Here is a 16984-nt window from a genome sequence, read left to right on the forward strand (position 1 = left end):
TGCCTGCCTTTTCCCTAGGAAAATACAGAGGTCACCAGCCTGAGACGATGGATTAGTTCCTGGCTCCTAGGGGTAAGAGAAATGGTCCAGGAGGACACATTCTGCTTTCTGAGGTTTCTGCAATCACCCATGTTTTTGTTAAAGAAAACAGTCTCACAGAAGACTGGACTTATACCTGTTGCAAGTTGTGGTTAAAAACCTTTGATAGGCATTTAGTTATGAACTCTGCATACTCTCTTACTATGAGTGCTGTGGCTCAGAACCATGAATAGAATGGTGGAATTGGAGGAATGAGAGGGAAACACCAACCCAAGAATGTTAGCCCCAGGTGCTGGGGCTGCCTAAGCCAGTGGCAGAAGAGAGAATGCAGACCTCTAGCACAGGGAACATGGAGAGGAGGTGCCTCACCTTGTCAGCAGCTGCCTCATCCTTTTCCTCAGGGTTTGTGTCAGGGTTTGGCTCCACATGGAGGTTCCAGCGATCAAGCTGCACTATGTTCCCATCTTCTACGTGTGATAGGATCTTGGACAGAGGCTCATCTGTGTAACCCTGGTGAAGAGAAGTATTTGATGAGTCTAATGCCTGCCTCCCACAGAGATATACCCAAGACAGCAGGCTTCAGTAAGGCATCTCAGAGTAAAAGATGTAGAAGAGATCAACTCTACTCAAATGCCCATCAAAATGGGACTTGAAATTTAAAAAATACATCTTCCTTTAAAAAAATTTTTCAAAATTTGAAAAGGCAATTGCTTTTGTATAATTTAATGCAGAATCATTCAAATGTCAGAAGAACAGAAACATCCCAATTGCACTTATTTGTTGGTCTATATTTACAGGAAGTTGAAACACGAGCCTGTGCAAATCTCCAACCATGTGTCTGAAACAAGGATTGAACCACTAAGTCCTGCTCTGTCAGCAGTGGGTTCTTGTGCCCATCACTCACCCCACCCCAGTTCAGTGTTCTGGCCAAGTCATTCCCTGTCCCCAAAGGTAGGATGGCCACAGGAGGAGGTGGGTTGATGCGTAACTGGTCCAGAATGGAGAGTATCCAGCCCACCTGCTCAAGCAAGAGAGTGCAAACATTAGTTATCTCAGGGACCAGCAGGCAGGCAGAGGTGACTCAGAGCACTAGTGATGGCAGGGGGCAGAGATGGGGTATCCTTAGCCACACCTGAGGCTATTCACAGTTTTTAATGCTCTAATCAGGTGCTGCAGGAGATACCAGTAGCCCCAGTGAGGACACTGGCCCTCAAAAGGGCTACAAATCCAGACGTGTTACAGACTAGCACTCCCTAGAACAGTGCATGAGGGGACCCACAGCATCTATGCTACCAGCTGTAGCATGGATGCAGAGTGCAGTTTGCCCTGTTCTGGATTACAAGGAGGGCTGCTGTCTGCACTGGAAAGGACTGGGCAAAGGGGCACCATGGGATGGAGGGGCTGGAGACTCACCGTGCCATCTCCCCCGCATGCCAGAATCCGGAGATTGTGGACTTTGCGGTACAGCTCCAGCCTGTGGGGAACAGGGAGATTGAGGAGGGGAGAGTTACTGAAGCTGTTATACAGCAGCTGCCTCACAGAGCCCTTGGCATTCACAAAGCCACGTTCATGTCTCCCTCTATGAGATGGGGGAAGAGATCTTGGGAGGAATCCTGGGACACAGATGGGGGAGAGAAAGGTGCTGCCACCATCAGTACTCACGCCTCCTTGGGTCCACCCTGGCTGAGGTCGAAAACTTGCCGTGGGTTCAGATACCACATGAAGGATTGGATGATCTTGGCTCCCTGTGGGGAGAAGAAAAACTTCAGGCAATATCGAGTTCTCAGTGCACAGCAGAAGGGAGCATCTGGTCCTGCCTGGGGATAGGCTAAGACAACACCATTCTGGAGGGAACACAGGCAAAGCCTGGCCGAGGTAGGAACTGCTGGGTAGCAAACTGGCATTGTGGTCTTTTGTGCAGCTGAAACATCACTAAAACTATGATCAGAGCTCAGCACTTGAATGGCAATGCCCTCACAGAGGTGTCTTCTTAGACACACCAGACAAGGCCATACCTGATTCCCACCACTCTTGGGGTTCACAAACACCAGCAAGGGCTTCATGAGAGGAGCTGGCATGGGCTTGATGACAAAGGGTTTCCACCTCCCCTCCTGAAAGAGACACCATAGATGATCCTTCAACAAAGCAAGGGAAATGCAAACTGCCACCTCCAGCTGAGCCCTAATGTCATGCAGGTCAGAAGCAGGAGGAAGAAAACACCCCAGCCATCCCATAAACTTTATATCTGGGATACACCCTGCCAGCAGGCACCCTCCCTCCAGCTCAGCCTCCTTAAAGTCAGTGCAGATCCAGAATAGCCCACTTTTATTCCCAGCCTTGTTCCTCACTATTCAGTCCCTTTGCCCTTCTATGACAAGGTCATTCCCAGTCCCCTCATGTCTCACCTCAGCCCCCTTTTTGCTGGATTTCCTCTTGAATGATGTCCTCTTCTTCTTCTTACTAGATTTCAGTGGATTCTAGAGAGAAAAGAAACAAACATGAAAACCCTGTGAGGAGGCACTGGGCAAGTGGGAACTGTGAAAGAGTCCCAAGAGTTGAAGTGACTTACCTGGGGCCGCCGGACCCGCAGAATCCAGGTGGGAGGAACGACGACAGCAGCGTGAGCCCCTAGTGAGCAGGGCTCTTCAATGTGTTGCAGCATGAAACATGATACTTTGCTGTGATACTGGCCAAGAAGACAGAGAGAAAACTCAGCTGTTCAGTTTGCTGGGCACAGCCACCATCTCCTCCTCTCAGGTCCCCCATGCCAATGCAGGGAGTGCTGGATGAAAACCATGCAGGCATTTTGTGATGGGAAGGCAACGAAGAGAAAGTTTCTCCAAGGAGCTTGCCTAGCTCATAGTGCAGCTTCTCCCAGGAGGGGGAGCTGTTAAGGGCAGGCTGCAGAGCAGCAGCCTGGGAGTCCCGGCAGGGGTCATCAGCGCAGAACCGACTGGTAAGGCATAAAGGGGGGCTCTGCTCACCGCTTGTTTGCACCAGGAACAGCTGATGGCTACAATCTCTTTGCTGTGGAAGGCAAACTTCTGCTGAAAACCCTATGGAAGAAAGGATAAGAGGCTTAGGGAGTTCTCTGCAGTTTCCTACCATCCAACAGTAAGACATTAGCAAAGAGCATGCCTGCAGCTGGAGCCCTCCAGATCTTGTCAGACAGTCCTGAACACAACAGCACCAGGGAGGCCACTGTGCTCTGTAGGGGTGTCCTTATTGCCCAAGGAAAGCATGTCAGGAAGACAATTTCTTTCAGGATTAGTTGGGCCCAGGGGAAGAACTACTCTATGTGGGAAGCACTTACGCAGTGCTTCACTGAGAAAAGCAGGGCACGTGTCTTGGTTTTGCTGCCAAAGAGGAATGGTGGGATGTCCCTGGTTCCCAGTTCTGTGTATGTCTCTGACTTGACTTTAGGTTTCCTTCAGGCTGAGAAAAATGCCCAAGATGCCCTCTCACCTTGCCACACTGCCGACATTTCCCTTCTTGCCGCCTCCGATGCACCCAGTGATGTCGGACAACAATGGGCTAAATGAAAAAGAAAAAAAGAAAATTGGAAAAAAAAAAAAAAAGTGAAGGGCCCAGTGCATGAGGGAACACAGGAACAGGCAGAAGAAATGGACACAGGCCAGCCAACTGCTGCTCTTGCAGCAAAACCAATGCTCCTAGGCACCAGCCCCACACCCATTGAGAGAAGACAAAGCCAAAGAATCAGGGGGCAAGAGGCCAAATTAAGATGCTCAAAGAAAAGGGAATTAAAACCAGAAGAAATAAGGAGGACAGAGAAACTAAAGACTGAGAATCACACAAAGCAGATCCAATGGAGAGTGGGCAAGCAGTAGCACATCTCTGTTCCTTAACATCTCTGCCCAGATGCCCCTAGAGCCAGGTGAAAAATGTGCTGGTGGAACGTGTGAAAATCCCAGTTTGTGCCCACGGGAAGAAGATGGAAGTGCTTGCAGCTAAGCAGTGAACCTCCTCATTTCATATTCCTCAAGAAGAGTGGCAGCCCCAAAGCCCTCCACACCCACTTCCCCCTGCTCTTTCGCCAGGCCAATCCTGAGCCTGCTTCAGTCCCAGCGTGGGCAGCAAGGCTGCTCGCCAGCACCACTGCTCTGCCTGCAGGCTCACGGTGGGTTCAGGGCTGGGACTTGCAGAAGTGGTTGTGAGGGAGTCAGAAGTTTTGTAATGAAGTACCACTTGTCCTAAATCCCATCCTATTCTTCCAGCCCTGGACTAGGAATGGCAGTGCAGATAGAGTAGCAAAAAGAGAAAGGCTGCCATGACAGGGCCCAACATCCTGCTCCTGACAGCTTTTGGGATGATGATGATGATGAGAGGCAGAAACTGGCAGGAGGTTGGGGTCAGCTCCAGCGTTGCCTTCTCTGAGTGTAGCAACACGGGAGGGGACAAAAAGTCTTGTTGGCTTTAGTGGGCATTAATCCAGCAGGAGCAGAAGGAGGGCTATGCCTTGAGCTCAGCTCTGGGTCCAAGCAGGCACATCTAGGGAAAGGGCTGATCCTGAAGGGGATCCCTGGCACCACAAATGCCAGAAGAGCACCTTTTTAGGGAAACAGGAAGAAAGAGGCCTTGGAAGAACTGAGAAGCATTAGAAAGACATGATGAAGAAGCAGAATTTGTGAGAAAAAGCAAGAAAGGGCAGGGACAAAAATTTGTAGAGGTTGGAGAGAAGAAAAATAGAGACGGATGATTGAGCAGAGGCAGCAAGCTGTTAGCAGAGCCCAAAAGGTAAGTGAAGCACAAATAAGACAGCTAGACTAAAAGCAATATGTGAAGGAGGTACAGAAAGAAAAACAGAGCAAGAAAGAAAGGTTTAAAGTGATGCTAAAAGCTTCCCTTTATGACATCATGCTGGCATTTCAAAGCAGGCAGCCCTGTGTTTTGAATATTCTTCCCCAGCTAGGTCTGCTGTGCCAGCAGAAACACAGTGTTCTGGAGGCATCTCTGTTACCAAAATGGCCTGTGACTGAGCCACCCACACCCACTCCAGAGCACTGCACAGGCTACACTGGCTCCACAGGCTGGAGGGTGAAGCATGAAGGCTGACAGCTGCTTCCAGCAGTGCAGGTCAGCAGACAGGTTCCAGGCCACTGCTTACGCCCAGTACATTACAACATGGGCTGAAGGGGTCTGATACCACTACTGTGGGCAACTTCCACTGTCACCTGTGGCACCTAGGTCAGGGAAGAATGATAAAGCCAGAAATGAGCCCATACTGCTTCCTTCCAAATTGCAGGAGACTTGGGGACCTGCCACTTCCTCATCTATGTGCCTGAGGTCCCAAAAAAAGGGGCAAAGTTTCTCCCAAAAAACAATGCCTGTAGGTTCCTCCCATACAGAGTCAGAATATGCAAACTATCAGATGGTCTGCATCTGCTGCCTGCAAACTCCTCACTCTTCACACCCAGTCTGTGCTGCTGCCTTGCAAAGAAACATCCTTTTTATGGCACCACCCCCTTGGAGCAGGAAGGAACATGATGTCTCCACTTGGATGGGCAATATGCTGGCAGCATCTGGTGTCTTCACCACCAAACTGGAAATGGGAGATGCAGATGTGGGCGTCCAAGGCACATCTCTCACCTCCCGTATGTTCCGGGATCCTGACTCCCTGAAGGAAGGCTTGCAGCGGAAATTTATCTGTAGGAAGAACACACGAGAGGAACCAGTAAAACCATCGTACCTGAAGGAAATCTACTGAAATTTACTGCACTACAGTAAGGTTCAGAACCTCTGGAGTTGTTTGGTACTTGTCACAAAACCCTCACATGTCATGGTTACTGAACAAAATGGGGCCTGGGGTCCCAGTCATGTCACTAGATCCTCATTTTGGTACTGTCTCCTCAGAAGACCCCTCTCTGCAACTACACATCACAGTTCCCCAGTCTTCTTGTGTTTCACTGCTCAGGAAAAGGCTGCTACAGTTTTGCGAGCTGCAGGGAGGGCTTAACAGACTCTACTCACTTTCTCCAGCTGTTCGATGCAGGGTGTATGCACTACGATCTTGCAGGCTGCACACTTGCGCCTGGAGAGAGGTTTTTGCTGAAGGGTAAGAAAAGGGGAGAAAAAATATATGTGTGAATATATATGTGAATGAAAATATGTCGTGTTCAGAGCCTGGCAAGCTCAGCCTCCCATCATACCTCCTTCTTATTACTGGGATACAGAACAAGCCCTATTGTAAAGTTAGATACAACCTAGACTGCTTATCTAGTGAAGGGGTCTAAGCGTGTGCCTATAGCAGATGTTCTCAAGCCTCGGACTGAGCAGGGAGGTATTTTCCCTACTATCCTGTTCCTCAGTCCTTGTCTTTTTCTGACACTGCCTGAGAACACCATGGAAGCTGGTCTGGGAGGCACCTACAGGGTGGCATCAGTGGCAGGCACCTGCAGGATAGCAGGAAGAGTGTGGCATCAGTGCTCCGTGTCATGCACCACGAGCAGAACAGAGCCAGCAAACTGGGAGGGAGGACTGCAGGGGCAGGTTGCAATAGACCTGGGTCTCCACAGCTCACTTTTCTCCTCTATTGTAAAGTCTTGGATTCAGATTGTCCTTCCAAGAGTGTGGAATACCAACAGCCTCTCTCTGGAACCCTCCAGGCAAGTGGCAGCCCTGCATCAGGTTCCCATTGCGGAATTCAGCATTGGCAGAAACTGGGGGCTAGGCCCTCCGGTATGCAGAGGCAGGAGGGACACAGTCCCTACCTTGGCAGCTCCCCACACCCCTGCATGTCCCCCAGCAGCAGCAGCAGCAGCAGTGTGGTCTCTGCGGTCTCCCCCACAAGGTGACAGCACAACCAGGTTTGTGGCCATTGCTGCCAAGGCAGGTGGCCCCAGGTGACTCACCAGAAGCTTTGCCATGCAGTTCTGGTCCCCAACGTAGCAGAAGTCCCCAGAGACATTGGTCTCAAACCAGATGTGCTCCCCATAGACCGCAGCCTCCTGAAAGACACAAGACAACACAAGCTCTGAGAGAACCCCCAGAGAGGCACCTGAGCACCTAAAATGCTTTGTGCAAGGGTCAAGATACTGGACAATGCTGGGGGTGGGAGGTTGGAGCTAGGTGGAGGCCAGGAGACAAGATGCACACAACAGCCAGGGACATCTGCAGAGAGGAAACCCCACAAAGCTGCTGCCATGGCCCACCTGTTGTAAACAAGAGAGCCCCAGGAAACCAACTCCAAGACCTACAAACCACTTGTAGTGTCCTGCACAGGGAAACTGCTTTCATCACCCTGAGAGGAGGCATCAGCGCAAACTCAGTGCAGGGGACACTCCTGAACCAGCTTCTGTTCTACAACCTGAACATGCAGCTTAAAACCTGTGGGGCATTGCCTGTGAAGGAGCAGGGGTTTACTCCCGTTGCTTGGCCCCAGCCAACAGATCTTGGCTGTCAGAAGCAGAAAAGCTGGGAGTAGAGCAGTTATGCCACCCCTCCAGGAACCACCTGTGCCTCCACAGCCTCTCTCTTGCAGCATCAAGTAGTGCTGCCAGGAGCACAGATGCTGGCACCAGTTGGCGGCAATGGGAGAGGCCATAAAAGTGTCAAAGTCAGTCACCTGGGAAGCCTCAATCCAGGGAAGAGCGTGCTGCTTCCTGGATGAGAGCCCATCCATGCAATGCCCAGCAAAACACAGTACAACTTACGCTCCAATCCACAGTGCTGCGTATCTGCCTTTCCGAGTCGCTCCTCATGGCTAGTGCCGGGTTTGGCTGGGCTACCATGTGTTGGAGACTGGATTTGGCAATAGCTTTCCTGGAAGACAAGGAAGAGCTGGCTATTAAATATATATGCACAACCTGCTTCTAAGATGCAACATGAGGCTGGAGCAGAAAAGTCTCCTCAGGACCAAGGGGCTGGAAATGAGGTGAATTTCCATCCCAGCTGGCTGAGAAGTACCTGTTTCTGTGAGATAGTCCTGTGGGATGAAGTGGCACTGGCCGTGTTGCTGACAGTTCAGCCAGACAGCATGTACCCAACAAAAGGCACAGCTTGGGCCTGCTGGGTTAATGCCCTCAGGGATAAGAGCTCCATTGTAAAACACCCTGGGAGTGTCCACCAAGCTGAGCTTTGAGCTTTGGTGGTGGGACTGCCTTTGCAGGGACAATCTAGAGCTCTTGTCCAACAGCCTCTGCATCTCTCAGACACCTCAGAGCCTGGGCTGTTTCCAGGGACCAGTACAACTGGCCAGAATAAAAGCAGCTGTTTGCTTGGGGCTAGTGAGCTTCTCCCAGATGTGCTAGGGTGGAGGAAGGAGCAGGAAATCCAGCTAACAGGAGAAAGGTGCATCTCCAGCCAGTAACCAGGCTTACAACATTCCTCTGGTCCCATCCTGGCAGGAGAGGGCACCCAGGAACTTGACCAAGAGCATCAGTGGCAGTGCTGGCCAGAGTGGAAGATGCTTATGGTACACCAGCAGCACTGCAAGACACCGATGGCAGCCAGGACCAACGGCGCTGAGTCTCTTCCCTCCTTCCCCACCAAACCTGGATCTGCACTCCCCCTCTCCCTTCCCCGGGGCACTGCCTGCTTGCACGCTGCCACCATACATACAGCAGCCGGGGGCTCCAGCCGTCTGGGGTGGTGTGGCAGGTGTGCTGCGGTCCCAAACCCTTGACGAGGGTGGCAGAGGGGCACCTGGTTCCAGCTATTCCTGCACAGTGCTGGGCCAGCGGCCGTGGGTGGCCAGAGGGGAGCAGGGCGGGCTGAGGGGCATCGCTGGAGCGCCGGCGCTGGCTGAGGCGGCGGTAGCGGCCCGGCAGGCCGTAGGCAGCGCGGCCGTGCGGCGCCTCGGCGGGCAGGCGGTGGGAGGAGGCGCGCCGCAGGCAGCGGGGGCCCCGCGACAGCAGCCCGGCCTGGAGCGGCCGCTGCTGGGGCAGCATGGCCAGCCACGTCTCCTCAGCACAATGCTCGTGCTGGCCCTGCTCAGCTCCTGCGCCACCGTCCTCCGGAGACTCAGATGTGGAGCTATCAGCGCAGTGAGCCCTGTCCCCTTCCGCTCCCGTGGGAACGAGGCCGGCTGGGAGGACAGTGGCACCCAGCAGCTGGGCATCAATGGCTTGTGCCTGTCCTCCGCACTTCTTCTGCACGGCAAACCTGGGGCTGAGGCAGGGCGGCGTGGTGCTGGAGCGGCGCCGCGTGCCGGGACGCCGGACCAGGCCCAGGCAGGAGAGGGATGCTGCTGGGGTGCCTGAGCCACGGCGGCACTGGGCCAGCAAGGGGGAGGGCAGCCCCACCTGGGAGCGACGCCTGGCCTTGCCCGTGGGCACAGCCACCACGCTGGTGCGCCGCAGCCCCTTCCGCCCAAAGTGCCTCCTAAAAAAGGTTTCCATTGCATCCGGATGGTGGCTGTTAACACAGAGACCAGGAATTCAGTAGGCTCCCCTATGAGTCCCAGGCCACGCTGTGGCTGTCAGAGCAAGGGGACAGTGGGAAGCAAGGGACAGAAGGCTGAAGCAGGGAGGGGGAGACATGGCAATGCTACCTGAGGCATGTGGTAGAGTTGCTCCCCACAGCTTTACTGCTCGACGAGTCTCACAGCTCAGCCCAGAGGGGCAGAGCAGGTGTTACCACCTAGCGAAGACTCTCTGCATTCCCTGCACTCCACTAACCAGAACCCCTGTGTACCCGAGGCGCTGATCAGCCCTGGAACCTCCATTACCCCTACCACTCTCCTGATGCTGATCCACATTTTACATAGAAACCACTCTGGCTAGGTACCAGCCCCACCAACTTTGTAGCAAATTGAAATTAAGTCCTTGTGAGTGCTACAGAATAAAATCAACAAGGCCAGTAAAACCAGGGCAGGAAAATTTGGTAGAATAGGTCAGGGACACCTGGAAGCTGGGAGAGGTTGGAGTAGGGCAGAGGAGAGCTAGGAAGATCATCCCATCTGTCCTGAGCAAAACATCCCTCTCACAGGAGAACGAGCTTTATGGAAAGCTCATGCTTTCCCTGCCCAGCTCTAAAAGCTTGACAGGCTGCCTGGACATTGCAGCAGCCTGTTGAAAGCCACAGGTGGAAGGTGCTGCAACATTTTCAGTGACAGTGGCTCAGTATGCAAAGGCCTGAGTGGAAGGAGCTGAGTCTGGCTAGCCCCAGTGCTCCCCACCTCCAGAGAGAGTGTTTTATTTCCCACCCTCCAGTTGCCACCTCTCTTCAGCTGCTAGAGGATTTATTCAAGGCCAACTTTAAAAAACCCAGTTTGGTAGAAGGAGACTTCTTTTCAATTGCTCCCAAGGCAGGGGACTCGATCATGGCAGCCTGCAAGCATACACAGGCAACCACCACTACCACTCTCAAGGATTTCCATGCTGTGCAAGGCATCTCCTCTACCCACCACGAGGGCATGGGCATGCTGCCCACCACACAGACTGACATCTCCTCCCCTTCTTCTATCTTCCTCTCGTCCCATGCTCTTTTACATTCTTATGGGTCAGTAATATCAGAGAACCTTCAGGAGATCACTCTGGCCCAAAATTCCAGTGACCCGAGGCCCACACAAACAAGTGAATTTATCAGAAGCTTCTTCCCTTTTTATTTGGGAAATGCATGTAAGATGGGACACAGATGTTATCTTCTGGACAAAACTGAGTTTTTGATAGTGCTTGTAGCACAAGCAGTCCATTGGGCTGTACCTCTTTTTAATAGACAAATACAAAGGTGAGTTTGTATTTTTGGAAAAGACAAGCTTGGTTTGGTATCCTTTACCCTTGCAGACAAGGAAGCCAGCTCTTCAGTTTCTATAGGCTTATCACCATCCATGTACTCAGTAATGTAGGGGAAGGAGGGAGGGAGGAGTGAGGAAGGGAGGGAGGGAGGCAGGAAGGAAGGAAGGAAAGCAATGGCCTCCAGAGAGCAGTATCAGGGCAGCCAAAGCCTGTCTGAACTGAAAGCAAAGCCAAAACAACACCTCCCCAGAAATACTCCTCAGAAGTCTTTCTCAAGTCCTAACACTGCAAGGAATGTAGGTAGGTATTTGGTCACGAAAAGGTTTAATCCACGCAAGGCCCATGCAGCTTTGCAGAGGGCATCAGTATTTTGCTGATGACCCTGCTTCTAGCCTGTTCCAAACACTGCAGTGCTCCATTCATGTACCCTCTCCATATTATCTGCAGGATGATGCACAGTAAACAGCATAGAATCAGAGAATCTAAACTTCCCCTCTACAATTGGAGGCCATTTCTTCTTGTTCTATCACCTGTTACCTGGGAGAAGAGACTGACCACACACCTTGCTACAACCTCCTCTCAGGTAGTTATAGAGCTCAATAACATCTCCCACCAGCCTCCAGCCTCCTCAGCCGTTCCCCCTAAAACTTGTTCTACAGACCCTTCACCAGCTGTACTGTCTTTTGGATGTGCTCCAGCACCTCAGTGACAGGAGGAAGGCCCAAAACTGGACACAGCACTTGAGGTGTGGCCTCACCACTGCTGAGTACAGGGAAACAGTCACTTTCCAGTCCTGCTGGCCACACTATTACTGACACAGGCCAGGATGCTGTTGGCTTTCATAGCCACTTGGCACACTCTGGATCATGTTCAGATGGCTGCCAGTGAGCATCCTCACCATCAGGTATTAAAAACTGTCTGAACAAATAAAACATATTAAAAAACACAAGCGAGAACATGGGATGTGGTACACTGCAACAGACCTTTTTGGCCAGTTTTAGCTCCTGGGGTAGACATACTGACCAAAGGCACCTCAAACGAGCAGAATGGCTGTTCCCTCCTACCCCAGATATTCCACCAGCACAAAGCTGCTCCACTGCTTATTGTGTTGCTGCTGTGGGCAGGAAGATCTCTTAACACAGCTTCCTTCCTTTTTGCACCAGTCTCGTGAGGAAATCTGCTAGAACAACCTTGGTTTGACATTTACGTTTGAGCACTAGCTGACTGAGGACCTTTTTATCCTCAGGGCTGCCTGTAAATGGCACATGGAATCAAGCTCTGACCACCAGCGGTGAAGGTTATTACAAGATTGCCATCTGACAGCCCATGACAGCAGCATATGGCAGCTCAGATATGCTGGGTGTACGTATCCCCACCTGTTGCATCTCACTTCCAACCTGAGCTCCAAATGGGGTATTGCAGGTGTGAGAGCTGCTGCTGATGGAGTGGATGGACAAACTGCTGGGGCTGCCCATGGTTGATATGCATTAGCAGAGCTGTGTGCAGAGCAGCTGGGGAACCATGCAATAGACAGAGAGGAGCCTGAAAAGAGCTAAGTCTTGGAAGCCCCAGACCTAACACCAGCACATTTCTAGCATCTCCATCATTTGTCACTGAGAAAAGATGGAGAGGAGCCAGCACCTCTGGCTGCTCTGTAGACCACATTACTCGGCTCAGGTAAGGAGGCTGGATCAAGGTAGCCTGGCATTTGCAGGGTGCCAAGTAAGGAAGTACTGCTTCATGTACTGGGATATCAACTCTACTTATGAGCAGATACGCACTATCACTTCAATCTCCTTCTGTGAATGAGGAAGGAGACAGCAGCTCTGGTCTGCTCATGATCTGAAATCAAAGCTTTTGAAAGGTGGGGTGTTTTTTACTACCAGACTCCTCAAAGCATCCTACACACCCTACCTGGCCTCAATGCAGAGATGCTGCTGAAGCAGGAACATGTCCCATCAAGATCTAAACAGCCTTGGAAAACACAGGATGGATCCAAGAGGAAAAACTTGTATCTTGTAACTACAGTGGACATAGAGCTTGTGAATCAGCTGTTATGGAGACATCTCTCCAGACATCCAGCAGCTATCCCTCATTTGGTGATAGCGGCTCCAAAACCAGACAGGCTGAACATGCAGTGTCCCCCATGACATAATCTTTGCCCACATCACAAAGAGAATATGGATATTCAGCTCCACTATTCTGCTTTGCTTCCCTAGCCTTGAGCAAACTCCCATGTACCATACTTAACAGGCTCTCTGTGATAGGCAGAGAGATCCTGTTCCATACACCCTCTTGGCCCTTCCTCCACATTGTTATTCCCTTTGTCCCTCCAGCAGCCTGGTCTATTCCTGCCAGTGCCCAGAAGCAAGAGAGATCTCAGGTTACCTTCATATAGTGACAAATCTGGCACCCCTCTCCTGGCACCAAAGGAGGCAAGAGGACCCTACTGCAGAATGTTGCTGGTACCAAATGCACAAGCCTTGAGCCACAGAGAAATCTGGACATAATAACACCATCAGCTCCTCCTGACCTTTCAGCAAACCTCCAATTAGTCAACTGGAAAGCATTTTTTCCAACCACGGGACTACCAGGGAAACAAGTCTGAGAGCTTTGCCCTGTTCCATGACGAGCACCTGTCCTGATGGCAGCTGGCTGGATTCCTGCATTCTGGTTAGCTGTGGGTGCTGTGGAGCTGCTGTGGCACTAGAGCTGGCAGAGTGTGAGCAGGAGGCCACTTCAGTTTACAAGCTGTCTTCTGGCAAAGACAGTTGACTCGTACAGACCATCCCCAAGGAAATTGTGTTATTAATAGCCACTCCTATGTGAAAGCAAGATCTCCCTGCCTCATCCCTGACAGGGCACTGGAGGAACTGAGGGACCTAAAAGCCCATCCAGAGTGCTGCTGCTCATTCCCACCCCGCTGGCACATCACTGGTTGCCTTCAGCCTCTGTTTCCATCACAAGCTTGCACAACCCACAATGCCCTTTCAGTGCTCTGATATTCAATCTTCCCATGTAGGCTACTGTCCTTACACCACCTCTGCTGAGATCCTGTCCCTGCTCTCCTGTTCTGCTTCCTACATATCATCACTGACCTCTCCTCTCCCTGGGGCTCCCCAGCCAGACTTCTCTGACCTTACAAGAGCAACCTGCACAGATGAGGTCTGCTGAGGAAGGTGCCCCCATGCCAGATGGGGAAGGGAAAATGCTGGTCAAGATGTGGTGCAGCCCTCAGGCTTTGGTTGCAGTGAGGTGTGCAGGGATCAGCAAGTTCCCATACTGTGCATTTTGTTTCTACTCAGAATTTCCATTCCAGCTGTCATCTCTCCTACCATCACACAAACAAAACAGAGTCAGGAGCTCCCCCACACTGGGTCCAGTATGAGCAAGGAGATGGGGCTCCCCTCAGCACAGGGGCAGGGAGGCTCCATCCAAACCACAAGCCTTTCAAAGCACCATGAGGGGTGAGCTATGGGCTATGCTCAGATATTTTAGGATTCATACATTTGACCTACTAAAACAAATGCCACCATCTATATGGGCCCCTTCCAGGCTCCTGAGCTGTGGGAGCATGGTATTCCCAGAGCAAGGACAAGCACATCCTCAGTTGCACTGTCACCCTGCAGAGGAGGGGATTACTGCTGCAACCATAAGGTTGCCCCTCCAAGCTGCAGAAGCCAGTTTCTGATCCTAGCAGGGTACTCAGAGGGTGACACATCTCAGCTTATCTCTCAGTGACTCCTGGGCCTGATCAAGATGAATTCAGACCTCTATGCTAGTGAGAAAGCAAGGCAAGTGCTTAGAAACCAGCTGGTGGTCAGATGCATGCAGGTGCAGAGGACCTCCTCCCAGCCCTGTGGTCCCTGAGGTCTTTGCACGTGCTGCATAGAGGTCCCTGTCAGGCATGAACATGAGAGGAAGGCACCCCTGGCAATACCCAAGTATGTTTGCCAACTTGCTCAGAAGACTGTCAGTGTCACTGGGCACTCTGGGTGGCCAACCTGGAGGTCCCAGGACAGCACTGCTTCACAAGGGACAGGCAGCTATGTCAGTGTAGACTCTGTATTCATCTTGTACCTGCCTGAACAAGAGCACAACTCACAGCCAGTCAGGAGCTGGGAAAACCACAGGAGGAGATACAGCTTCTAAGATGCTTTCTTCAAATGAGCAAGTAAGGGTGACAGATGCAACACCAAGGAGCAACAGCTGCCTTGGGGGATGATCGTAGCAAGGCAAAGAAATGAAACACCACAGTTTGACAGTTTGTCACAGTAGGCTTCTCCAAGTGGCAGAGCCAGCTGTAGGGACACTACCTAGCCATGCCTGAAACAAAGCAAGGCAAAAGCCATCCCACCTTCATGCCTGGCCCTCCACAAGAAAATGCTCACATTTGATTTTCTGGGAAGAACAGGAGCTGAGAGCAGAAGGGACTGAGACTTTTTATACAGTTCCTAGCATTTTCCCAACACCCTTCTTGTGGCAGCTCCATCCCACCTCACCCCAAGCTCTGCATGATGCCATGGTGCCATCTCCTTTTTCACCACCTTCTCAGGGCAGACATGAGATGTTTTTTAAGGTGCATCTGCCAGAGTAGCTCAGATCCTCTACAAAGACTTCATAAAGTGAAGAGCTTGCCAGCCCTAACATTCAGAGTAATGTTCCCATTACAACAATGTGATTTCCTTTCCAAAATCCATGGAAGACAGTGTTTTATCTTAATCTAAAACAAAACCATCTCCTTGGAGCCTCCTGGGCTGACTCTGGGCATTTATATCCCTTGACAACTTTCCACCATCATAATGTTATGAAGTTTATATGCCACTACAGTAAATAAGCTGCCTCCCGGCAATCGAGAAACCTGACAGCACCGATGTAAACAATCTGTTGCTGTGTTTAGCTGAGGAGCCGAACAGCAAGACTGACAGCCTTGAGCCATGAATTAACCAGGGCTGAAGTGCGGAGAGTGAGCCACCACGTCACCCATGGTCCTGGGGCTGAGGCTGAGCAGGGGCTGGGGGAGAGGCTGGCCACACAGTTTCTATTTTGGTCCCATCAGCAGGACCAGCGATGCAGGCTGGGAAGGAGTTGAGAGTTTCTTCTCTCTCTCTCTCTCTCTCTCTCTCTCTCTCTGAGCTTCCTTTCCAGAGTGACATGGATGAAGCCAAGCAGCGGGGGCCTCAGCCAGGGTGTCCTGGTGGTTTAGGTACTCAGCCCATGGTTTCTTTTGCAGATTCCTCTTCATACCCAGTGGTGGTACCCTCATTCAGTATACACAGCTCTGTTCCTCACAAGGAGAAACACACTATTTAAAGGGTGGCCAGTCCCACAGCCCAGCTGTTGGATCCAAACTTCCAGAGCAGCCCCAGAGTTTTTCCCCAGCACACAGGGACAAAATCCTGGTACAGAAGTTACTACTGGCCACAGTGCTGCCCCAGGCAGGGTGACACACAGCATCTGCCCAGGGCAGCAGCCCCAGGGAGGAGAGATGAACCTTGTGTAACAACAAAGCTACAGTGTGGCAGATACAGAACACGAACAGTGGTTCCCAGGGCTAGTAAGTCTCTGCACCTCCCATAGCAAAGTCAAGAAAACCTCAGACAGTACACAACATGTACTGATCACTGCTGCCTCCCTCCAGCCCATAGCAGGGATCAGGAAGGGCATCCCACTGTTTCTGACATAAGCAGGGAACCACAGCGCCACGAGCACCAGAGGATATGCCAGGACTCCACAAATCTGTCCTGCTTTCCTAAGCTATCCCACAGCAAAGTGACTGAGTACTAAGTGTCCTGGCAAGGTGCAGGCTAGCTCCCTGTCCTCTGCTACTTGCAGATTTCCTGCAGCCACCCCCATGCCACATGGAGTGGCAGGACGAAAGCAGCAGAATGGGTAGCTGGAAATACACCACTGGCAGGGCAACCCTACAGAAACAGCAGCCAGGCACCACTGAGTGCCACGGAGGCTGTGTTTTGCAGACCCCTCGCCTGAGCCCTGGGACTGCTGTGGATCGGCTTGCTCCAGGCTCTGGCAGCAAACAGTACATGACAGAAGCGAACTTGAGGGTCTTGGGGATGACTCTGGGGTCTGCTCCCCCTGCCCTTCACAGTGGTCTGGAACCAAATGCCACACCTACAAACTAAGGACTGTTTCTCCCCCCAGGTCCCCTCCCATCCCCCATCCAGCACAAATAAAAGCAGCAAGCGTGAGGGATAGGGACAAGGAAAGGGGAGACAGTGGGAAAAAGCCCC

General features: G+C 51.8%; 1 protein-coding gene across 11 annotated transcripts in view; it reads right to left on the reverse strand.

The window, feature by feature from the left end:
• The window catches only part of DGKZ (diacylglycerol kinase zeta), a 54300-nt gene that overhangs the window by 17198 nt on the left and 20118 nt on the right, over positions 1-16984 (reverse strand). For 6 of the 11 annotated variants that reach the window (XM_085581798.1, XM_021533395.3, XM_085581800.1 and 3 more), the window contains 13 exons: positions 7710-7818; positions 6909-7004; positions 6028-6105; positions 5647-5703; positions 3505-3573; positions 3024-3095; positions 2609-2725; positions 2445-2516; positions 2055-2150; positions 1702-1784; positions 1453-1513; positions 944-1057; positions 409-549 (listed from right to left, as the gene is read on the reverse strand). In XM_085581798.1, the coding sequence (XP_085437924.1) occupies positions 409-549; positions 944-1057; positions 1453-1513; positions 1702-1784; positions 2055-2150; positions 2445-2516; positions 2609-2725; positions 3024-3095; positions 3505-3573; positions 5647-5703; positions 6028-6105; positions 6909-7004; positions 7710-7818 (1165 nt within the window). Of the gene's footprint in view, positions 1-408; positions 550-943; positions 1058-1452; positions 1514-1701; positions 1785-2054; positions 2151-2444; positions 2517-2608; positions 2726-3023; positions 3096-3504; positions 3574-5646; positions 5704-6027; positions 6106-6908; positions 7005-7709; positions 7819-8616 lie in introns of all 11 variants that reach the window. The other 5 variants (XM_085581795.1, XM_085581797.1, XM_085581796.1 and 2 more) reach the window with 3 other exon arrangements.

Source organism: Lonchura striata, chromosome 5 (genome assembly GCF_050655825.1).
Source record: "Lonchura striata isolate lonStrDom1 chromosome 5, ASM5065582v1, whole genome shotgun sequence".
NCBI lineage: Eukaryota > Metazoa > Chordata > Aves > Passeriformes > Estrildidae > Lonchura > Lonchura striata.